General features: G+C 32.7%; 1 protein-coding gene across 1 annotated transcript; it reads right to left on the bottom strand.

Annotated features, from left to right (window-relative positions):
* Window positions 1–8,271: 8,271 nt before the first annotated feature.
* LOC137918337 (MOG interacting and ectopic P-granules protein 1-like) lies at window positions 8,272–25,331 on the bottom strand. Its single transcript, XM_068761474.1, has 9 exons — window positions 25,087–25,331; window positions 20,371–20,811; window positions 19,058–20,174; window positions 17,868–18,616; window positions 17,011–17,292; window positions 16,500–16,765; window positions 16,056–16,176; window positions 14,942–15,233; window positions 8,272–11,798 (listed from the first exon to the last, which is right to left on the bottom strand). The coding sequence occupies exons 2-8, from the start codon at window positions 20,779–20,781 to the stop codon at window positions 14,943–14,945; spliced, it is 3,237 nt and encodes a 1,078-aa protein (XP_068617575.1). The 5' UTR covers window positions 20,782–20,811; window positions 25,087–25,331; the 3' UTR covers window positions 8,272–11,798; window position 14,942.
* Window positions 25,332–26,213: the final 882 nt, after the last annotated feature.

Genomic DNA, 26,213 nt, shown 5'->3' with positions numbered 1-26,213 from the left:
TCAAAGATATCTATGAGAGGATATACTATAATTGCGAGCAGGCGGGTTGACTTTCGCAGTGTGATATAATTGTATGTAAAGGACGCTGCTGCCCATCCTCTGGAACTGTTTTGGAATGATTTTTGAGCAGTAGAAATCTTATGTAATTAATGCTCAAAGTGTCAATTACCATATAATTAGCGCAAAGCGTGTGTTGTATAAGATTGTATTCTGTGAATCAATCCCTCGACCTACAATTGCAAAATTCCAGTCCTCTACCGCTGGACTACCACTACTCAAAAACTCACATGAAAAATCGATCGAATCGATGTCAAATAATTAACACAAACTATTATTTGAAACTTTCAAGATATTGTATACGTTTTGATTCCAGCCATCTTGTTATAAAATGATTAATATTTTAGTAGTAAGTAGAATTGTTGCATTTTAAGATAACTGTTGTCTTTTGGGAAAATTATGTCACGTTTATATACTTAGCCCTTTGTAAACTTTTTTGTCTCAATAGAATAAAGACATTGAATTTTTAAGGTAATTTGGTTATAGAGTCTGAGTTATCAGCTTATTTTTGGGTATAAATCTGGTGCCTAAAAAAGGTTTTTTTTATATTTCGATTGATAAAACAAAATAATTGGAAATGCCAAAATTATTGTCATCTACTTAATGTAAGTACAACATCTACACAATATTTAAGATAAGTTTATTTTAAATAATTTAATTATAAAACGGAAATGAGCTTGCATTTCTGTCTGTTTTTTTATCTCATTGAGGCTGTCGAATATTGATATAAAGTCGAGATATTTCCTATTGAAGTTGTTAAGCTCAACATATTGTATATGGGTGAATTTAAACTTAAGTTGTATTACAATATATATGAACCTTGGCTATTTAAACGTTTGGGGGTTGCATACGCGGCTGCGAATACATGATATTCTAATATTTATTGACTGAAGTGGTTCGGAAGACCCTGACACCCAAGCTAATATTTATTACCGCTAACCTTTAAAAATTACTAACTATGACAACATTTAGTAACTCAGTAATTATTTTTTATCCTAATTTTTAACGCTATAAACATTAATAGCTTCAGCCGGCATGAAATGGCAGAGCGAAGGCGCTCAACTTGACCGTTTTATAGTAAATAAAAGAATCAATCGCGCACATAGGCCCGAGCCATTACATTCGATGATTAAAAGGCTCTGTGAAGTAACCGTCCACAAAAGCCTCCAAGTCTCAATACATTTGGCATTACGAAAAGGGCCAACTCGACCCAGTCATTATCAAATTATATTAAGTTACACATGTTGATTGGTTACAGGTGTAAAAGTTTTAAAACTATTAGAGTATAGCTCATTTGCTTTCAATGTATGGTTCACCCGATCCAAATTTAGTTTCAATAATAATAAATAACTTAATGAATATATAATAAGATAAAGTGTTTTCAGAATATGAATTACTATATAACAAAATAAATTATTGTTTACTATCTATACTTGTAGATTTTTTACTTTCAAAAGTTATTGGCATATCGCATTTTGTTTGAGAAAATAAATTAATAACATATTTCAGAGTGATCACTTTATACAGGGTAAATGGAAATAAGTGTGAAAGCTTTAAGTTTTTGCGTTCATCTAAAAAAACTTACCACTAACAAGTTATCACATTTTTTTCTTTGTTACACTCTTTACGTAATTCCAAATTTCTAAACAATAACGTAAAAGTGAAAAACAGCCAAGTACATTACCTTAACAGTAGCTGACTGATCTGATTTGCGTGCGCTAGCGAATCTAACGTATCACGCTACAGTGCATTCGGGTGATTAATGAGCTTGTACGGACAGAAAAATTTATAATAGTAATTTATAATTGTTCCTGTATATAATATATTGCGAGGTAATCGTGTAAGGCAGTGCTAATTAACTTTATTATCATACCATACACCAGATAAGTTAAAACTAGATCTATAAGAGTAAAAAAAATTCAAGAATTTATATTCAAAGCTAAGTTTTAATCTTAAAATATGTTGTGGTGCAAAAGTGTAGTGTATTTCTTCCTTCTTTGATAGCATGTCAAATGAAAGCCCGTTGTTGATCGATGTGGTATATATTACAGGCACTATTTACAATGGCAGCGACTATCTGAATTGAATCAGAGATTGACAACATCTGATTTCAAATCGGCGTTCGAATTTGAATTCCAATGAGCAATAATAAATCAACATTAAAGAGTATTGATGATCGCAATGGCTAGTACGATGCATTGTCATTTGAACGCTACATCCGTAAAAAAAAGAGAATCAAAGCTTTATAAAACATTAAACGTAAATACGTGTTTTGAATATGATTTATAATATAAGGATCTTAGGTGTAGTTAGGTGAAGCGGGCGGTGAACAGTCCCTTAATCCTCTTGTGGGAGGCATTCCGGTAAAAACTCGGCGAAAGGAATATTCCTACTATAAATTTCAAGTCTGTGAATCTTATGGTTGAAAGATATCATGATGAATCAGTAAGTTTAACTTATGTATATAGAAAGATAAGAGTACTTTTCGATTGCAAATTAAATATTTTTTAGTGAACAATTCACAAATATGCTTAGAAATATAGCTGTCTTATAGTACGCTAATTGGTTTGTTTGCTCTAGTGCTACCGGTACTTCCGTACCACGCCTAAGGAAAAGCGAGTTTGTACCCGAAAAAAAAAACATGAGCAACTAAGGCTTGGTACAGGGGTTTCGGAGGCACTTTAGTAAAAAAATCAAAATCTAAAAGTGATCATGTAGAGATCATGTGTTGATATTGGCCGGACCACAAAAAGTAATAAGTTTATGTAATAAAACAAATTATGATTTTATATAAGTAAGTTTAGTAACTTCGGAAAAGTAACACCATTGATTATCAAAATGCAACTATAAAGACATAAATTAATCGAATTCAGATTGTTACCAACAAATAGGTATTAAAATACAACCGGATTTTAATTTGATTGGATTTAGATTGCTTTAAATCGTTAACAAAATATAAAATGTTTGCTTGTTTCATAATAACAATTCGATTTGTTGATCAACAATGTTTATGTGAACGCATTTGAGCGAGTTAAGAGTAATTATTTACTAGAAATCATACTTGAGCGATCTACGGTATATTCGTGAGTGGTTTTCACCAGGCAAACTATTCTGATATCACTGAGAATGTATAGAACACGCAACATGCAGATTCTTCGTGTAGTTTTTTTTTTACCATCCAAACAAAATTTTGAAATCATATAATTCTTATGATATTTTCAACCCACCATTAAAATCATAACAAAAATAAATAAAGCTCAAAAAATTGTGCTTATGTTTATCTCTTTTTAACATATATTTAGCTGAAAGGTCCAAGAACATACAAGTCCTAAATCGAACATAAATCTCGTATAATAAGTTCTAATACGAGCCTAATAGTACACAAAGATTATTTTTGTGATAAACATGTTTAAAAACGAAATTCGCTTCAGGTCAGCTAAACAAATGGATCATAAAACCATAACAAGAACAAGTCTTTTCTTATTAAAATATATTTTATTATTAATTTTGTTATTTACATTCTGTAATTATAACGTAATTAAACATAAAAAAATTAGTAAACACGTATAATATAATAAATATTTGGCGCGCATTTTTGGTGATAATTAAAACTAATGTTTTCATTACCACTTCGACGGTGGTATAAAAAAACATTACAAATTATTATTATAATTTTACAAAATACATTCAAAACCAAACATTCGCAAAAATTTTTAGGCTATATGCATCCAAAAAATATTACCTGGCTAGATAATGGGTAGACCCGCTTATGTTTGTAGTACCTGACGTCATGTGTGCAAGACACAAGGAGAAGCAGCGTCTGCAAAAACACAGCTCGCCACCACATGATTACACAGTACAGCGAACACTGTAGCGGTCGGCGAGAACCCACCACGCCACTTCTTTAGCTCCCTCTTATTTCCTTCCTACTTATGACTAACAAACCGTAACAACATAGTCAACTTTGATCGATTTTTAATATTAAAGAATTACCACTTGTGATTAAATCAATGGCTGAGTCATTTACAATTTTAACTATAATACAAATCTATTCTTTCATTATCATTTCCTCCGTAAGACGTCCACTACTAGACATTGGCCTTCCCTATACATTTTCAATTCAAATCAAAAATTCTTTTTATAAAGTACGATGAGTTTAGATCTCTTAGTAAAGCTATGTCTACACTCTATTCGACTATGCCCAGATCAGATAAGAACTGACGATAGAAACTTTGCAGGGCAGTGTATTAAAAAAATACAATTATAAATTTAATAAATAATGAATTAGTCTGGGGCCGAACAGATCATTCTCAAGGTATGCCTATCTCGTACGAGTCTTTCAGATACAGTGAGCTTTAGGAACATCAATAAGACCTATCAATCTAATCTATATTAAAAATATTTAGCAAATAAAGAATCGCAAAAGAAAGCCTTAAATAAAAAATAGTTTATTCAAAAACACGAAGTGCAAATAATATACAACTTGAATATTTTATTTCAGTTCACTTATCACGGCATACATATATATATGCATATAGAATAAAATAAATACGTATATGCTTCAATTAAATATTTATAAAAAAATTGTACCTAATTATTACTCGCAATATATACTGGCAAGTAAGAAAGTAACACCCGAATGATTTGCACGCGATTTTTGATTGTACATATAATAAATCTACGAAATCGCTTTCATTGAAAACGTATCTAACTTTAGTCGAAATTACTTTGATCTTTGCACGGTAAGCCGACTATTCTCTCGGGTGCTGAATGAGTAACAACGAGCATTAGGCGACTGAAAGCGAGTTTTTGGGGGGTGGGGTACCGGATTTTCACTGCTGTCAGCTGCCTAACCTTAGATATCTATTAAGGTAGCGAAGCACAAGGCCACACGGGAGAGTCTCGGCACGGGTCGCTATGTGCTACAATTTCGCCGAGCTCTTGGATCGCTTCGGCGGACAAGAGCTCCCACAAGAGAACCTTAGCTTGAACTGTCACTCGTCAATAATATCTACTTATCATTCCGACACATTGAAGCACGAGAAGTCTGAACTTCAACTTCGTTGGTTGCTATGGCGTGTTTAACGCACACACTACTACAACTCTTTAAAGCGTTGGCGCTAGAAGAAACAGTTGCGTAAGAAACTCAAGCAACGCTTCTATCTTGAGTTAGTGACATCTGTGATATATGATCCGACCTCATTTCTGAAGAGACCGATTTGCTATCGTATAGCGACGATGACGGTTTGCAGTACACGTGGCCTGTCTTATTATATCTGAAAAGACGACGCAACAAAACGCGTCCTTTGACTGTGTAAACCTGCCGTGTGTGATCGTATTGTAGGTGTCGACACCGACAATCAGTGAATTTTCATTGAGCGGCGGAGTAAAAATGATGAACCGATGCCCGTTATAGGAACTAGGCAATCATTGGTCCGGTCGGTCCACGTCGCATGCAGGACTTCAACGCCCGTGTCCTTACGAATGAACCTGTTCTGTACGACCTGGAGTCTGTGGAAAATTTGCGAAATAGCATGCACGCAGCACGGGCTTTTGTATATGAAGTCGAATCTAATTTCATCAATATAGTGTCATTTTATTTGTGGCAGTGACGTTTTAGTCCCGTTGTTTTGCAATAGATACAGGCGACCGAGGCCAATGACCGCATTTTACGCGCGCTTTCGACGTGTGCACTAAAATTGAGTTTATCGTGTATGGGCTGTCCATGAGTGTGATTGTAGCTGGTAAAGGGTTATGCTTCAAAAAGAGCATTGCCACGCATTTGGGGAGATTAATTCCGATCCTCCATTTCAGGAATTTTAGTCCTTGGACGTTGGCTGCGTTCTGCAGTCGTTAGGTGAGGGCACCGTTGGCGACCCCAGAAGTGTAACTGCGAATAGGGCGATCTCTACATCCTTGAAGTCGGTGCACTGCATGTAATTGAACTGAACTTAACTTACAGACTACCTTAACCCTTATGATTTTAGTCACGTCGAGTAGTTTAAGAATTTATTTACTATTAATATAAATAGATAGATTCAAATTCACTACCATGGAATATTTTCGGTTCCGAACTACAGAAAATCCCCAAGCCAGTATTTACGAGTAGTGATTAAGAGTAGAAAGTTAAAAAGTTAAGTGCATCACGAATTAAGAAATCTATATTTAAAAGATCCTAGTTAACTACTATTTCGAAACCACCCATTTGACATAGATTTGTGTAGTCGCCATCAAACGCAGTGTTACACGCTTCAACACCGTGATTGACAAATGAAATACAATAGTACTTGATTACTACAGCGGCTAAAGATATCGAAAGATATAAAAACAACATATCCAACATCTAGCGATAATAAACGCCAGTGCGATTAAAAGATTAAGAAGAAACCACGTGCTCTTAGTCTCATGCTATATTCAAATTTACTGTTACAAATTTTAAAACCCAAAAAATAACCATGTTGTCAGCCAAACTTGACGGTGGAAGTCTTCCACTGCGTTTGTCTATCCGTGGTCCTTACTTGAGAACCTTAAGGCTATTCTACAATACACACATACAGTCCTTTCAATTTATCAATCCGCCGGGTTATTGAACTGTAGTATTTACAATTTTCTCGAATACACTGTAATCTAATGGAAAATATATAAAAGAATTTCGTTTCCAATTTTTACCTCCTAATGTAGTTAAAACAGAAGCCACGTTTTTTAACGGTGCATTACTATGTCTACCAGTTACGAATTAGCTTAATAAAACACTATTCGTGGTAAGATATCTTTATTACAAAGAATTAAAAGTTTTCTAATATTTACAAGATAACAAAAGTTATAAAAGATTTATTTCGATCAGTTAGTGCAGGCAAATTATCCTTCGCAATTCCAACAACGCCTTCATTCTTATACTATCCTTGCTACACATACGAGGGGAATATATCTTCATCCTCTCGTTACAGCTAAGCTAGAACAACCTAAGTTTAAAAAATAAATATTAACCGCACACCGCTGTCATTGTTTTACAGACGACTGTAATCAGGAATGCCTCGTTAAACACATTTCTAGAATTCGCTCCCACTCTGTTAAGGTAAAATTAGATCCAGATCATACATTAAAAAACCTAGGCTTATTTTGATCATATAATAATAATGCACACGAAGAAAAGAAAAGCTCCTTATTTAATTATAGACAAAATTATATAATTGACTTCAATCTATTTCGGTCTGTTTCCGCATTCCGTCAACATTGATTTAAATCGTAGCGGTCAAATTACGTAACGTGAACCTTTGCACGGTACGGCATCATCTGGAACAATCTCACTAGTCTATCATAGATGCACAAGAGAACTTGGGCACAAACTTCTCGCACCATCTCAGTAGTACTATGACAGAGTAGTAGTTATATTAGGTGGGCGTTGACAAACAGCGCACCTGACCTGCCCAAAGAGCGACTCCGCTTTAGATTAAAACACAAAAAAAAGCTCGATTGACGTAAATAAAATAATCAGTCGACATTTCGTTATAACAGATTTACAAGTAAACCATAAAACTGGTAATCGTAATTTTGCTTATGCAATAGGCAAGGTTTAGGCTTCTTTCAAATGTCTTCTCTCAAATTAGATTAAATAACATATTTTTCCACATATCCGTAATAAATTAACGTATTTTAAATGGTACAGTATTAGGAAACGTGAAATTATAATTCCACGATTCCATTACAATCTGATAAATATCTACTTAACATTAAAAACAAAATATAATCAGCACATTTACCCACCCTAAAGTAAAAATACGATCGGGAAGTAAAAAACAGCCCAAAGCTACGCGCGTAGAACATTAATTCAAAATATCAGAATGCCATACATAATGGCTAATAAATTATTGAAATAATTCTAAAGGCACTGGCTTCATCGGGATGAAATCTACTTCCTTGTTACCGGTATACACCACAAAAAAGTAACAAATTGACATTGAAAAGAAATAAGTTTCAGATTTCCTTTAAATGTAATTTATCATAATAAATTGTACATGGAAAATAGGTTATTAGAATCGATGGTAAACGTATATGCAAACGACATAGATGAAAGAGAAATAATAAAAACTACTCACAACTTATAATTATTGCTTCTTTACAACTTTCTCCCGTTTTGGTTCGTTTGAGCTTAACAGCTTTGAAGGGAACATTATTATGCTAATAAAAACGCAGACCACATTTACTTCTATATAAACACAGTAATATTACAACTTGACAAATATTCGATTTAGAAATACTGGAGACCGACATAAACATAATAATTTAACTTGAGAGAGATACACATGATTTTGTATTTTAATTGATTTAAAAAAATGATTATTCCTAGGGCAAAATGCACACTTGGAAATATTTAAATATGTAAGGGGATTAAGATAGTCAACAGCAATATGAAATGTTATCGGAAAACTGTATATACATAAAAACTTTACACGTTTTTAACGCCTTAATGATTTTTTAACACAGTGCTACCGAAACTGTTGTACCCCACCTTAAATATTCGCGCGGGAAGACGGGAGGTAATCAGTTTTTATTTCTGCGACCTCCATCTCGCTGCGCTTTCTTGAGGCGGTACAGCGGTTTAACGATGAAAAAGATAATTAATATGTAGCACTTTCCCAAATGATAATTGAATATTAAAAAAAAATATTCTCGTTGTAACACGCTAATAAAATTTCTTCAATCCGATCAATACAGAAAAGGTCCGCGTGTCCCTCCCTTACAACCGTCTACAACATCGACATCTCTACATTAATGATCTCTACACACTACCATATATCACCTCTTTGCATATAACATTTTACATGAAAATATTTCAAAATTGTATAACATTTTTAAAAATACGCTGAGGTATATGTTACGTTGCATACTGATTAGATTAATGCCGAAAGAAAAGAGGACTTGAACAGTTAGTTTATATCATCTAATGAATACATGATTTTTTAAATTTAAATCTGTGTGAAACTGTACTAGAAACTAAATACCAGGTCCTCTTTTCCAACAACGCAGGTTCTTACCTGCTGCAAATCGTAATTCCGTTAGAATATTGCCACGCGAAAGCGACGTCCGAACGTCTGAGGTAGGCAGGAAAACCAATTTACTTATAACATATCCCTTACATATACTTTTTATATATCCGCGATAAGATTGCCTTCGAACGCGACTATAAAAGGTGCGACTGATCACTTTCTAGTTATTTACTAGTGCTAGATCATTTTTACTATCTTACAAGTAAACAACAAGCAACTTGGGAAATATTGAAGCAAACAGTTACTGGTTTATGGACATTTTATTAATACAAAACACTCACTGTTCTTTCACACAACTTTTACTATGGAAAGTCTTATTGCCAGTAACTGTGTATAGTTCTTAAGCGTTAATAATACAACGAATCATCATTTTCCATCAACCAAGCTTCGCACAAAGAATCATTATTAAAAGTCCAGTTCACAGTTACAAATTAAAGAGACACTTTTCAAGGCAGCCTTCATTTCACATAGCTAGGTCTGCGGACAATAATGGTTCATTAAACGCAAAAGAACTATAGGTTGCTTCTACTATAGTTAATTAATTACAGGTCCACTTTAGTCTCCAATATATTTTTTATAATCTAAGTAGTTACCAATAAAAAAAAATATATATCCTCTCAGCTTATTGTTTAGTAATTTAGTATCAGTAGCAAATTCAACAAATGCAAATTTGTATTGGGTCCACGCATGGGCGTCGGCTCGGCTGGTACCGGCGTGACTATCCTTAATTATTATCCATTTTTATAAGAGTATATAAGGCATCAGCTACTACAATAATGCGAACGGGACCACATTCAGGGCTAGATTAAGAGCACGTTATATTTTGTTACCTCAAGGCCCAGTTAAATAATTCATAACAATTTAAAATTATTTTAACCTTTGCTCATATTAATATGTCATAAATGGTCATAAATGAATAATTAAAAAAATAAGTAACACCATAAGTAAATATAGAAGCACGGCGACGTGAAACACTAGTTATAATTCTGCAGGAATCTTTAAACACCAGACTCAATGTTCATATTTGAGGCGTGTAATTAACATTCACGACATGGTCATAAAAATACTCAATATTGTGTACTCAATCCAACCCTGTCCTATAATTTTAAAAGGTTAAGGGATTCGCTTATGATTTATGAATTCGTAAAGCCTTAGTCTAACGGGTATCACAACAATAACGCACGGTACTAAAACATCTGATATCACCAGCCTGAAGGCCGCGGCAGTGGTAAACTACTGTCATATACATAGCACTGGAATGTCTCCCAAGCCAACAATTTCAATCTTAAAGAATATTAATTCTAAGTGTAGTTAAGTTTTACTTTTACTGTATGTAAAATAACAATTATTCAATTAGAACAATTGAAAAATTATTAATTTATTTGTGTTTGCCATGCATAATTATCATATCAGAAAACAAATTTGACTATGTTTCCGTACCAAATGTTAACAAATTTTATGATCATCAAATAATTTTTTAATAATAAAATACTACAGCTCAATAAATATTTAAGAAAATTAGTAAAGTATTACAGAGATAAAAAAAGAAATTAACATGTAAATGGCTGGCCTAATGATTGGCCAATTGAAATATACATGTAGCCAGTATGATACATATTATATATTAGAAAACAAATTTGTTTCTATTTAAGTATAAAATGTTGTCAAGTTCGACATGCATGTAACTTATATTTTTTAATGATAAAATACTGCAGTGCAAGTGAAACGATAAATTAGTAAAATAAATAGATATTTATAGATAAAATTAAAAAAGATCACTAAAAAAATTTGCCATTTTATCAATTGTTAACATATTCCTAACTGGTACAGATTTAACTCAGATACACTTGAATTGTGGGAAATGTATCAACAGCTGTGCATATATTTATTAAAAAAAATGTTATCATAACTAAATAACTGGTTTCTTTGTACATCAAACATTGAACAAAAGCAAGTAAATATGTTTAGACTTGTAATGTATCCTCACTTCTGCCATTAAACATCTAAGTATTAGATAGATTTCACTCATCTGACAAATATATATTTATGATTTTTGAGCAGAAATGTTATAATACACACGTCTTTATGGGAATCGAAATAAAATAGAACTCCTCTATTAAATATATATATCACAAAGTCAATTAAAATATATATGACAGTGGGAGAGGAAATATGTTTAATTTATGGCGGCTTGTTTGTTAATTACGTTTATTATATTAATTAAGGCGAAGTGTTTCATTGAGATATTTTATGGGATGAATTCAAAGCCTTGCATATTTGATCATAAAAGCATTACACGTTCAGGCAAAACGTGAAATGATGAGAATTATAGATGAATAGAAGATGATAGTATCGCACCACGAAATTAACAAATTATTCCGAAAATTATAATCCTTAAATTTTATAATATAACTCTTCTCGCGTGATAATAAAACGAGTTTAAACCATTTGCAACTAAATATCAATACACTTATTTTTATTACTTTTCAACATTAATTAATTATCGTCAATAGAATAATCACACCATTATCAAGAACTTTACGCTCTGATTTCACTAGTTTCATTAATTAGGTCCATTGGTATCACCGCACGGTACCCGCACGATTGATCTTTAACATGGGTGTCGATGTCAAGTACACAGGAACATGTTTGGAATGTACCTCACCAGGTGCCAGGTATAGAGCAACACAGCAACTGAAACAATATTACATACTAGTTAAAAGATTATTGTAGATTTAACAAATAAAATATATCAAAAACAAATGGTAATAAGAAAAATATTACACGGGAATCTTGAGCAGACTACATTATGATCTGATTTTAAAAAATAATAAAATTGATAAATGATTATTTTGTTTATAATCTCAGATAGTTACAAGTTTATGTCAATGTATTAAGTATATGTATAAGTCTAAAACCACCATTACCCTTTTATAAATATGAAATACATATTTTTATTAGTAATGAATTAATAATATCATTGTCTTATTATAAAAAACCATGTCAAGTGCGATATGTGAAGTTGGATATTCAGATGTACATTTGTGTAAAGCTATATTGTTCACCAACAAATTATGGAAACAGATTCAAAAAGTTATTAATAGATTTTGATAGATAACTATCAAAAGTTATCTCTTGAGCAAATTCACAGAAAGCTTTTTGAAAGCGCTTTCTATGAAAAGCCAACACTTTAACTAAATATGCATTCCTTACATCCAATCTTTAGTAATGATTCATGCTTTCCACAAGTATATAGAGAGTGATTAGTTATAGGTGTAAATGCTTTTACAGGGTGATACAAAGCACATTTTTGACAATTAATGTACATTCAAAAATCAATGGTTTCAAAAATAATAAATAACGTAATGATTATGTAGTAAGGAAAGGTCTCTGGAGAATTTGTACCGCCAAAAATTGACCTAACACATTCCAAAATAAAAAGTAAATTGCAATCATAGACAGAGTAATTGAAAACAGGTATAAAATATAAAGATTGTTGCTGACAGAAAACATATACAATCACGCCTTTAAAGTTTTTACACATAAAACAGAGTTATGTCTAATTCTTGTTAATCCTTCATCTGTTTACTGATGATCCTAATCCTTTAACATTGGAAAGCACATAGAACCCATTATCACCGTAAAATGTCCTAAGATGCACTATACATGGTGTTTTATTTCTTAATAACCATTTAAATAAATAGCTTAGCATGTGTACTCGTGATCCACACACAACAAACACAGCCACAAGAATTACCTGAAATGAGTCACCTATTTATTCACCCTTCGGATTTTTTTGCTCATCCAAAACAAAATTAAACATGCTTCAGTGAGACAGAAATCCTAACGAGTTTCACTTTCATACAAAAATTAAATGCATATTTGAAAATAAAAACAAAAAACATTAAAACGATATATCACCGAAAAAGAGAACCCAATTGATTATTTAAACAATCGCTTAGCATATCTTATTCAAAGTTATTATTAAACAAACACAAATTAAAAAAAAAATTATAAATGCTAATTAATATTACTTCATGGATAATATTTGCAAATATCATTATGTGATTACCAATGTTAAAGGAGTTGAAACCAAAGACTGGCAAGCGCAGCATAGAAAGACCAATCTAAGATTAGGTTAAGAAAGACGCACACAGCTTCTTTCAGGAAATTTTTAACTAAATCAGTTGGAAATCTATGATGATGACCTATATCTATCAGTGAATATCCTACGGCCGAAATAATGATGAATTACCAAAAGAGAATAATCACAAGCAGAAATCAACACATTTTAGGAATATTTATACATTGGGACATATTGATACATTTTTATTTTATTTCATAAGTAAACACAATTGTATAAATATTACATTTTAATCCAGAACTGTATATAATAACAAAATTTAAACTTTTTAACAAAATACATTGAGAGTAATAAACACCCAATTCTTTTTCACGACATATACTTTACTAGAACAAATACATTACACAATAAAAATAGATGTAATATTCTGATTCATATCTGTCTACATTAACTTGAGTTAAGGATTTATTAAGGCGACTTTAATCAGTCACAAACAGTTTACAGTGTCATTCAGCACTTGGATCTTGGAGTGTATTTGATACAAACATATCCATTATTAAAAATAGTCCAATACTAACTTTAGATACATGCATGATTATCACATAAAATAAATTATCAATTTTTTTCGTGTTTGTCAAATTTGTGTTATCAGTAAAATAAAAAATCAGTTTTGGTAACATTTTTGTAACATTTTGATACAAAAAATTTCGCTTCAACCCCTTTGCACAAAAAACATGTGTGGATAATATCTGGATTAAAGATTCCATCACCTAAACATATAAGTCATGTCATACATGACCATCATGATTGATAAATATAAATTGATGAATTTAAATTGTTATAAGAGTGAGTTGCTGCTTGTATGATTCCTCAAATTAACTTATGCCACCTTGAAAATACTTAAGATTAAATTGAAATAAATACACATACAGAATGTCATAACATTAAGTAAGGACACTTAGAGTCTATTACTCAACAAATTTCAAACTAAACTGAATTTAATCAGTTTATAGAGAGAATTTTGGCTAGGGTAAATGATTCGCGTAAAAGATATGTGAACTGTGAAAAAATGTTTGGGTGTTCGCCACATATTTCGCAATGTATAAAAAATAGCAAGCATGTATTAGTCATGTAATCATATATATCTCTTGTAAAGGAAGTTATAGTTAAAGAATATTTTAAGGGAAAATATATCCATACAACTGTAGGGAATCGAAGATCAGATAAATAGATGCATGTTTGAGTAAAGTCAAGTTGGATGCATTATGGAAACAGCTTCAATGACTATTTTCAGGTTATCTAAAAGAATTTGTCATCCAACTTAATAAATAGCTTTTCATAGTTACTTTCCACAATTAGTTAACATTTTAAAACCTAAACATCACGCCGAATTTCTAAGGGATAATATTCAATTTGCATTATTAGTAACAGAGAAAACATAACTAATGAACAAGCAATAATCATTAAAAAAAAACATTTCATGAAAAATGTAACATTCGCCAATTCAATACCTCAAACAATATAAAAGTCATCTATCTTTCTTGAGGTTTTAAATGCAGTAAAGACTAAAGCGTCAAAAATAATACACAATAAAAAAATCTTAAAGCTTAATATTTGCACAATTACTAAGTAGAAAAAAATAACACTTTATAGACATAATATCAGGAGATTTTGTTACATTCGCTTTCTCATATGTATATGAAAAAATTAGACGTACATAAAATAGAAAATTCAAAATAAAATTGAAAATTACCTTATTTTTCTTTACCGGCGGTAGAAGGCTTTACTGGCTGTGGTATGATGGTGATCTCATCGTTAATTTTAAGAGGCTTGAGCAGAGAGTCGTTGGACTTATTTGGCGCAACTTTACTCTTATCCATGACGCGCTTGGCGACGACACTGTGCGCGGAATACACGTGGTTCTCAAACTGCTTATACATGCCAAAAGTTGCAGTACACACTGTACATTTATAAGAGAGATGAGCTGGCTTCAACACCAGATTGTGATCCCGTGTTACATGATTTAGTAACTTCCATTGGTATACCTAGAATTTAAAGTTTTGTTTTGATTAATGAGTGTAAATATGTCTTACAATATAATGTTTTAACATGTTTTTGTTCTTTAATAAAAAAATGCTATTTGTCTGATATTTTTTATCAACACATTGTTAATGGTAAAATTTTTGTACATTTAAGCCATACCAATTTTTAGAACACTATAAAAAATTACGTTAATCCCTATTTGTATATTTAATTCTTTGTTGTCATATGATTTCGCAAATCTTGTAGAAGATCAAGACTTGTGACAGTGATTAGCTGGGTCTAGTTTTGTAGTGTTTTCTTTTTCGCAATGCCCCAATATTTTGGTATGTATATAGAGCAATTAAAACCGATTTCCGACATGCCAAATTAATTGCCAGCTACTACAAATACATAGTTAATAAATTTACACTATCCAATACATCATAAAGTTAAATATGATGTATAGGAGTAATTGAAAATGTAATTATTGTGTAAAGTTAACAGACAATTCCAAGTTTTACTATGAACTGATTCTAACAATATATTTCTTATCTATTTTGTTGGAATTATAATAAATACTTCTCAAAATATAGCAGCAATGATAAAAAAGTTATTCATTTATTGATTTCATTGAAGTGCTGCTGTATATATGTATTTAGTGGCATATATACCAAGAAATTGAGTTCTTTACCCCTCTAATTGGCACAACCATGGTTATATAAGCGCCTTCTGAATATATCTAGTAAGATTTTAGTTAGATTTTTCTGTCTTCCTCCAGTTTTTTTAATACCATACTTTCTTCGAAAAAGTAAGGCAAAGTTCATAGGATTAAAATCAAAACATACCCTTCCACAAACAGGACACCTGCCGGCATCTTTGCCTTTGTTGGAAGCTTCTTGCATGGAGCTAGTGACAAGACCATGAGACCCCAATAAGTGCCTCTCTAAGCCCTGATCAGTGAAGAACCTATAAAAAAATATTTGAAAGGTTTTACTAACATATTTATTAATAGATATTTGTGTGTTATTAATATTGTATAATTTAATAAATAACATAAACTGAAAATAATGCATATACATAGCAAGAGTGTATCCTCTTATTTAATGTAACAGCATGTTTACAGTTAAGTATTTTTATGCAATAATTTAAACATTACTGTCTACTAAAATCTGTTTTGTAATCTGCAAAATTATATATGAATGGCTGTGTTATAAATGTTTAACTTTTTTAAGCATGTTCATCCTAACAGGCAAAAAGTTTTAATTAAAACCACCTGAAACATTACTTACCTACATTGACACTTCTGACAATTGAGGGGTGGCCTGTTGTAAATCATCTTTGGATGTATTTTAACCTTATGAATCCACTGCATGTGGTTGCGCAACTGTTCAAGATCCTTTATGTAGCCATCACAAATCTCACAGATAACAAAGCTGCTCTTGCTCTGGTGAGCCGGCTGGGGCTGAGAGGGTTGTGGCTGGCGTGGTAACGGCGTGATGGAGATGGAAGGCTGGTGTGTAGATGACTTAATAGTCGCAACATTCTTCGCATTATTCTGAAATGAGTTTGACACTATATAATTTCATGTGAACTTATTATATATTAAATATTAATGTTTAACCATTGTCAACAGTACAACCTATTTTTTCTATGTAATAATAAACTTAAACTTAATATTTAGTAGTCTATATGAACCCAAGGTTTGCTTGAGTGCAAAGTTTTTGAAAAATATATTTAGAGTTAGAGTTTAATGCTATGGTAATATATATATATGGTAATATATATATGGTGATAGCTTACCGAAACTGGAAAGCCCGAAGGTAGCAATGCTGGCGTATTATGTCGTATCATAATGCCGCCTCGTAGCATAGGGGCGCCGTGAACAGGACCAGCACGTGGAGCAGTGGCTAGGGGCGACCGACCGCGCATGCGGTAGGAGCCTCCCACATTGACGCAGCCAGCACTCGACGCCACCGCTGGGCCACCGGCACTGCTTACAGTGCCTGCTCGCAAGGCATTCATCGACGCACGATTGAACGCACTCTGGTATGTCCCCATCATATTGTTACGCGAACGTGTTATCTGTTCATACAAAAACAATTTTTTTAGCTATTTCATACTGATTATAGGTAATTTTCTGATCATGAAGAATTAAGAATCTGCAAAATAATTGTCCAATAATAGATCAGATGCAGTTATTATGGGGCATTAGATAATGGTTGTATTCCTGAAATAATTTATTATTTTTAATATATATTAAGTATTGGCTCTCTGGCTATGAAGTATTTACCAAAAAAGAATTTGTATTAGGTCTATATGATCAGTTAGTATATTTTTTTAAGTAATTGCTTTATGTATTTATAATAATAGCAACATAGCCAATGAAATGTTACCTCATGCAATTGAACTTGCTGCCAGTTTTATCCTTGAGCACTAGTTATTACTAATGCTTATTTTAGATTAAATTAAGTTTCTTTAAAAATCATGCAAAGGAGCATACTGTTTATACTAAAAAAAATGAATAAATTATGTGGTAACTGTTTACTTAACAAATTTAAAAGGTAAAATTTTAGTTATAATAGTGAAATTTGGAACAATACAGCTATACTAATAAAATGAAAATGATAATTTCTAAACTCTATTAAAATGTCCAATACCTTTGGTATTTTGGCCGGTGGCTCCCATTCAACAGGTGGTGCCAAGTTAAGTTCTGGTTTGAATTTCTTAGAACATGGAATAAGATGTCGAGCCAATTTGCCTTTGCCGTTGTCCTCAAAGGGACAGTTAGCACATTGATGATATGCTGGAGCTCTTTCCAACTTTCCCCTTATATTGTGAGCAGCCTCCATATGGTGTAATATATCATGGGGACTTCGAATTTCAAATGTACAATAGTTACACTTATAAACATTGTTTTTCATATGGGGCGTCTCTAAATGATGGGATAAAACAAGTTCAGATTCAGACTTGAAGCTGCACAATGAACATTTCTTTAGCTTATGTCGGTAAGGCGCATTATTCTCTTTGCTAAATTCTAAATTTTTTGTTAGTGATATAATGGAACTCTCTGTAGCACGGGTATTATGCCCTCCTTTTTTCTCTCTATGAAGTTTTCGGTTTTGTTGCTTGAGTAAATCATTTTGTACAAATTCTTGAACAAGGTTTAGACCAATATCCATAAAAAATTTTCCCAGAGAACAATCAAAATAGTTATCTGACTTTCCTGTGACAACTTTTTCCACAGTTAATCCAGTGACGTTTTTCAAATCCTCATTCAAATCTGATTTGACTTTAAGGACAACAGTTTTTTCTTCATCATCACTTCCTAACTCGTCATCGGAATCTGTGGTGCTCTCGCCATCCCATGACGAGTCATCGTCAACAATATTTCTAGGTTTTTTTCGTTCTGTGAAAGATCAAAAATAATCCATTTAAATAGAAATCACGGATTTGGAAGGAAAATACAACTTTCAAATGTGATAGCAACTTTGAATAGAGAGTACCTCATTTTAATATACTAAAGAAAAATATATTTGAAGTTTACAATTTAGTGAAAGCAAACTTTCATAACAAATTTTTGTTCTAAGATCATTTATTAGCAAAAAATATGAATGTTTTTTCTATAATAACATTAATTTCATTTTGTGCAAGTTATACTCATTAATAATATAATAAATTTTAAACCGGTTACAGCAAAATGGTATAAGTAAAGAAAGATATTATTTGGATTATTTCTATATATATTTATAGAAATATTATGGACAACTAAATGAAATATTTAATTTTAGGAACAATCACAAATATGCATAGACATATTTTAGTAATTAAAAATATATTAACCACTTACCTCTCTTTCCATCTACATTCTTTTTCTTTACCTCTTCCACCTTATCATTTTGTTCTTTAATGATCTCTTTCTGGTCTTGATCCTCAGATTGATCATTATCAGGCAAAGACTCCTTTTCAACCTTATTCTCTTCGTTATCACTTTTTTCTTCATTAGATAGTTTTTCTAGTTGCTTACCCAATGTATCTACAAATTCTCTAAAAGGTTTAAGTGAAGGTTTTTCATATACATATGGTACAATAAATGACGGAGCTTCGACAACAAACATGTCATCAGTAAGTGAAGGTAATATATGTTGATTAGTTGAGGGTTGAGGACTGCTTGATGATGTCCTTGGAGTTGAATTAGTTTTACTACTAATGGGAGTGACAGTTGTTCCGCGGGCTACAATGCTCTGGTATAAATGATGTGCATTTGGAGAAAATGAATGAATTGAGTTTTTAAAAGGTGTTGGTTTACTGGATCCAACAGAGTTTGTATCTATAATAACAACAGTAGGCTCCTTCTTCTGATGACCAACATGTCCCGCCCGCATTTGTCTTGCAGCCATCTGTACTAAAGTTTTTGTATCGTTGATGACAATTGGCCGTGGTTTACGCCTTAAATGCTCCATAGACATAACTTCAGTATCTGATATGTCATCACCATTTTCAACGTCATCATCATATCTTTTACGTTTTATGGCCCTACTACTGCGGCGCAACTGTACCTTAACCTCTGGTATTATTTTTTTTACATTAACCTCTGTTGCACACTCTTCCTTTTCACCTACAATTTCTTCCTGTTCTGGACTTGGGGATCCCTGAATACTACCATTCTGATTACTATCTTTATCTTGATTTTTTATTAAATGTATCTTGTTAATATTCTTTTTTATTTCACTCTTCTGATTATGATCATGAATACTGTCTTCTTTGATATTGTCGTCATTATGATCCTCATTTTGATCATTATCATGTTCAACACTGTGATCTTCATTATCGTCATTGTGGTCACCATTATGTAAATCCAATTTGGGGCTATCTACATGTTTAGCATTTTGTCCTTCTGATACTTCATAACATTCATCTTCCCCTACTAATGAATCTTCCTCAGATGCTGGATCAAAGGGAGATTCCTGGAAAAACAAATAATAAAGCAATAAACAAATGATTAAAACAATGATTATGATGTAGAATAAACATATATATATACACCAGTGTCCTTAAATTGAATCAAATGAAATGACAGTCCATGAAAAATTTGAAAAGACAGAGAGCTAGTTTGTTAAAAATATTTCTCATATTTTGTGAAAAAAATAACTTTGCACTTACCATTTGTTTATTTCCCATAGATAAATTGATAATTCCCTGAATTTTTTCTAAAATACTACCTTTTTCTTGTTCTGTCTTCTTAGTCTGCGAGTTATGTAAAGACCCTGCATTTAACTTATTACTATTAATACAGTGGTTTTCCTGGGGAACATATTTACTATTTTGTAGAGAACATGATTCGTTTTCATTATTTGGTATTATCTCATCACGTAATTTATCACTATTGTTGTCTTGATCATTTACTGGGCATTCCGTGCCTTCTATGATTTGGGACTCTTGATGGTCATCATTTTCATGATTATTTTCCTCTTTTCCATGACTGATTTCTGCTTCAATATTTTTTGATTTCGGGGATGTCGGCAAAGAATGTTCGAGAGGTTCGTCCATAGCGCCATTCACTACCCCATTCATCTTGACACAAATGTATGTTCCATGTGATGCCTAAGAAAAACATTTCATTAGGCTAAAGTCTAGTAGATAGTTTGTTTGCATATTGGCTAAATTGGCTCTACTGTGTTTGAACTGGCAGAGCAATGAAGGCAATAAGCCTAGAATACTTAACAGAAATTGAGGTCAAAGACTCCCTTGGAAACTTAACCTCGGGCCATTACTTTCTTTATTTCACTAAATTGTTATTTATTTTACTATTTTGACTGGTCCTGCGCAAAATCAGTCCTGTATAACTTATGATTGGAGCGCGGTGAAGCATGCGCAAAGACGTTGCTTGCGTATTTAATTATCGGGCAAACTGTAGATTTATAAAGTATTTTGCTATAAGAGATAACTCATTCTTGAGAAGATAAACATAAAATATAACAATAGACGGACAAGTACATAGTTCACTATGTTCCTGACCCGGGTGACGGCGTCAAGGATGACATCTAAAATATGTCACTGTTGATTAATAATTAAGCAGGTTATTTATCTATTACTTTGTTGTACATCTTATAAACATGACATGGAAACATTGCAATAACAATACAGAAGTACAATTGGCGGTTCATATCGCATTCCGCGATTTCTTATAACTTTTGGATGGGTTGGAGAAGATTTGCATTTTAATAGCGGGTTGTCGACCGATACGATAAAAGAAGAATTATACAATATATAAAGAATAAAAATGTACTAGTAACAACCACAAATATTTAATAAAAATATACAAGCACGAAACGTTATAATACATAAAAACAGAAAAATATTATAAAAATTTAAACGAAATTAGCAATAAATAACAGAAGTTAACGAAAACAAAAAAAAAATCTTGAAGTTGGAATAATCTGGAAATCTTGAACAGTGTATCCAATTAGACATGAACTGAATACCCAAGCACAGAATAATTCTATTTTCAAGTTCTCGTTGCAGTTTTCTGAAAAACTGCCAGGTATATCAGAAAATTGTAATAAGAACTTACACCATAGTTTTCTGGCTGCAGCTAAAATTGGAGTCATCTTAGGAAATCGTGAGATAAAATTGCCTACCTATAAAAAGCCTACCGCACCGGAGGCGCAAAAAAAACTTTTTCGCACAATATTTCTTTGCTTTCTCCGGCGTTGACGAGTATCGCTCATATCGAGAACAATCCGAATCATAAGCTCCTATCGTGATGTTCACACGAAAACTACCAAAAAATAAAACGCACGCTAATGTCACTAGAACTCAATACACCTTGTTTAAGCATGACGGTAAAGCTGCTTTTGCCGCACATCCTCGTACAGGCCTCAAACGCACCCTCGCTATCATGCCGACCCACTCAATAATGGACGGACCTGTCAATTAGCTAAATCAATTTTATTTTTTTTCACATCATCGATCGATTTTTTGTGCACTCATAAAACTAAACACCACCGCTCAAGTTAGGCACTCAATTTCAAACAGATGCTTAAAAGTAGATTCATGTTTTGTTCTCAATTAATAAGCAAAATTAAGGGCTTAATGCGCAACAATGTTCGACCTTCTGGATAACTTTGTTATAAAATAAAAATAAATGTCTGTCCATTGTTTGCAATTTATATAGAAGATAACCAATAGAACCTAAAGCTGTTTGCATCTTACGTCTTTCGACGACCTTCACAATTACCGTCATCGGTCCTGCTTGTACATGGGTGTTCTAAGCTGCGCTTGCCGATCTGTTTCCAATTCAGAACCTTAAGGCTCCAACGCCCATATGTTCTGCGCGCCATGTTGCCTTTACACTACCACTTCCAACTTGCGAAATCTCTGGTCTATGTCAGTCACTCCTCCTACTCCTACTTATTCCTCCTACTCTACTACTCCTATTACTCCTTTTTGGTATTTAACGTTTACAATGTAGTATTCCAATAAAAAACTGCTGTCGTTGGACAAAGTTAAGCCTAAAAGACTTATTGGCTTCTAACAATTTCATATTGACACACTAAAGAATTATAATTTACTTTAGGTGTCTAATTCCAACACAGAGACTCACGCGCATACACGCGCATATGCGTGCGAGAGTGTACGCGCATATACGCGTATGTCTCGCACATATACAATGGTTTCGTAATGTTTAACGCTGTCCTAATTTTTATACATTTGTAGTAATCGCAAAATTTTTGATTAAGTAATTTAATAAACCTATACAAACTTATTCGTTAGTTTTTATCATTATTTAGCACCTAGAGTTTGATTCAATTGATTAGTTTGTTGTTTTTTAAGAACACGCGATACAAATTGTAAACCACGCATCCTAACCAACGTGGTATTTTAATTATGAAAATAAATTAATATTAAATGTCTGCGAAACGAACAGTCATCCCGTAAATTATCATAATCATGTCAGCTAATAGACCCAGCTACTGTTGGGCATAAGGATCTCCTAAAGATTGCCACGAAGGCTGGTTGTGCTCCTCTATCCACATCCAGCGACGTCCCGCGAAAGTTAACTAAGTCATCTGTCCACCTAATGTGGCCACAAGAAACCTTCGGCTCCAATGGTCATTGATAAATAGCTTGTATATAAATCCCTTGGGCCAAAATTTCTCGAGAGTTTTGACCGTGTCGATGTATATGCCTCCAATGTGGGATCCGTTAATATGTGTAGGTACGAGCGCCGTGATACGATGCGTTTTACGGGCGTTTAGTTCCGAAGCCAAACTGCTTGAAATATACACGAAATTCTACGCTAAGACGAGTATCTGTCTTCTCAAAGTATTTTAAAAGGCTTATGTGAAATCTAGGTGGCGCAGGCAGCTTGTCGAGTACCGTACTTCAAGACTGAACCAATATGGATGCTTGCGCCGGTATACGTATTCTTTAATTGGTTTAAGAAAGTTATAGAAACACATAAGGTGCTATTGGATAGTATAGGAAAATAGCTATCTTACACTGCTGCCCAAATGGCATTTGCTGAGCCAGGACGTAAAGGACGCTTATCCTAAAATCTCTCATAAGCTAGCGAAATTCGAGGGCTCCTTGGGAAGACTCGACTCATTATATACTACATTTTCACAGGATTAAATCTAAAACCCGACGAGTTTTCGTAATAAGTGCACAGCGAAGACGCAAATCGCCGCGTTTTGAGGTCATTGGTCACATGAACCTCTCTAAAGCAGTCCTCAACTACAAACGTGTAGAGATGTGAACGCAGCGAGCATTGTAATGGACAATTTAGTGGTTCCGGCGCCCCTGTATTCCTACTGCTCAAGTTCTCTTCGCCTGGAGCTCATGGATCACTGATATCTAGGACAGGTACCATTACATCTTTAATAACGACTAAAGTAATAAAGACAACATAGATATAACGGAGACCTTCGGTGATAGGATATGGTGTTATCTCTACTGAAGTTAAAACTTTAAAAATTTAGAATAAAACTGCTTTACCGCGTGTATTAACGACATTTAAATAATGTTTTTTTTTAATAAACTTTAACAGCAACTTTATTTGAGAAGATAGATTTAGTGCCTTAACAGCAGGGAAAATTAAAAAGCACATCTCGTAATAAACACTATCTTGTAGATAGAATCAATCAACGAGAGGCATTAATGTTACTTTATTTATGTTACAGCATATATTACCTATTGAAGAAAAAAAGTTCAAAGGTTTCTGCAGTCTCTTAGACATAGATTAAGAATTTTATTTTCTTTACAGTAAAATAAAATCCGAGAATTTTCTTTTTCCATTAAAGTTATATTTATAGCAAAAATTTTATTGTTTAAAAACAATAAACATGAAATATCATTCCCGCGTAAGACTATTAGCATATATTTTTGACAGCAACAACGATACCAGATTTTTACCGGTATTTCAAGCCCTGTGACAAGGCGCAAGCAATCAAAATGGCGGTTCCATGGTACAACTTTGTAGAGCTACGTGTACATGTCTAGGTACGACCGCAAAGGTCACATCACCAAAATAATTTTGAATCCCTTTACTATGAATAAACATATTAGCAGTTTTATTTTTGCGGAAAAAAAAACATCAAAAACAAAAATACCAAACAAACTTCGCTCTAAGTTTGCGAAATAAAATTCTAGTAACTTTAAATTATTGTTTACCAATCAAAACAACTCTACCTATCTATATTCATACCTAACATCGTGAGATAAAATAAAATCAAAGGTTTTCACAATTATTTTGGTAAGTAAACAATCAGTACCGGCATATATGCGTTTCATTTCACTTTAATTAGACTTTAATTTATAATTTCCATATAATATTGAACGATACATTTTAATAATAATCAAATTAACACACTATACCCAGTGTTCTCTGCGGTGCGCTGTTGGAAAGCCTCCTGAGGTACTCGTTCGACGTTCACTAGCAACTTTGCTATTTCAATTGTATCGCATTTCTTCTTTCTATAATCAGTCACAGCGTTTCATTAAATTAACACTACACATTCGGTGCAGCCTAAACTTTAAAGTTAAACTGCAATTATGAGAACTCCGTTATTACTATGTTATAAATATATAAAAAAAATCAGGGACTGTGCAACATTATCCCTCGCCACCGCACAAACGCAATATGGCGGCGAAGAGTCAGTCACGTGACTTCACCAGTGGCGTACTCTACCCAAGACGATAGTCAAAATCAGGCTGAAATGAAACATATTTATAATATTGATTAATAATAAGAAGAAATTGAAATTCTCTGCATATTTAGAACTCATTGATAAGCCTGAAATATGTTTGTGATTTTACACTTACCTAAGACATCATAGTATACATGAACAAAAGTTTGAACCAATGTCTTAAACCTTAAAAAGAATTTTAACATCTTGACCTACTTTTAATTTCGTAATACGAATTATTGTACCGTAAAGTTGATACATTCTAATTTTTAGCAATATAAAATTAATAACAACCCTCTTTTAAGAAAAAAACACGTTACGTAATTTCATAATTTGTTATAACAAAATAAATAAATCGGAAGTAAAAATACTTAAATGTACCATTTATATATTGGCCACACGAAAAACGTACCTGGTTGGCGAACTTCGATTCCCGATTAAATAAATTCTCATTTTAAAACAACGTCTATGTCGGTTTTTACTTTGAATCTCTTTTACATTTAAATTTATTCTCCGAAGTTTGTGTTATATGCATTGTATATTATTATTAAAATCAACTAACATACTGAAAAAAAAATGTTTTATGCAAGACCGTTCATATCATAAAAATTGTACAAGATTGGAAAGTATACAAGAAAGGCAAAGGTAATAATTCCTTCAAAAATAAAGTCGCATTTTGTTTAATCGAAAACATTGAGGGCTACGTAGAATTTTTGGTATTTTTGATTATGGGTCTAAGTAATAATATTATTGAGTATTCCTTACCTATAAAATGGTTGATTTTCTGTAGTGGCAACTTTGAATTAAAAAATCAAA

This window comes from Battus philenor, unplaced genomic scaffold (genome assembly GCF_028537555.1).
Source record: "Battus philenor isolate CCGP_79_NKW_IND1 unplaced genomic scaffold, ilBatPhil1.0.hap1 SCAF_1, whole genome shotgun sequence".
Classification (NCBI taxonomy): Eukaryota; Metazoa; Arthropoda; class Insecta; order Lepidoptera; family Papilionidae; genus Battus; species Battus philenor.
The sequence above is the reverse complement of the archived record's forward strand: the minus strand, read 5'-3'. Positions and strand labels throughout refer to the sequence as shown.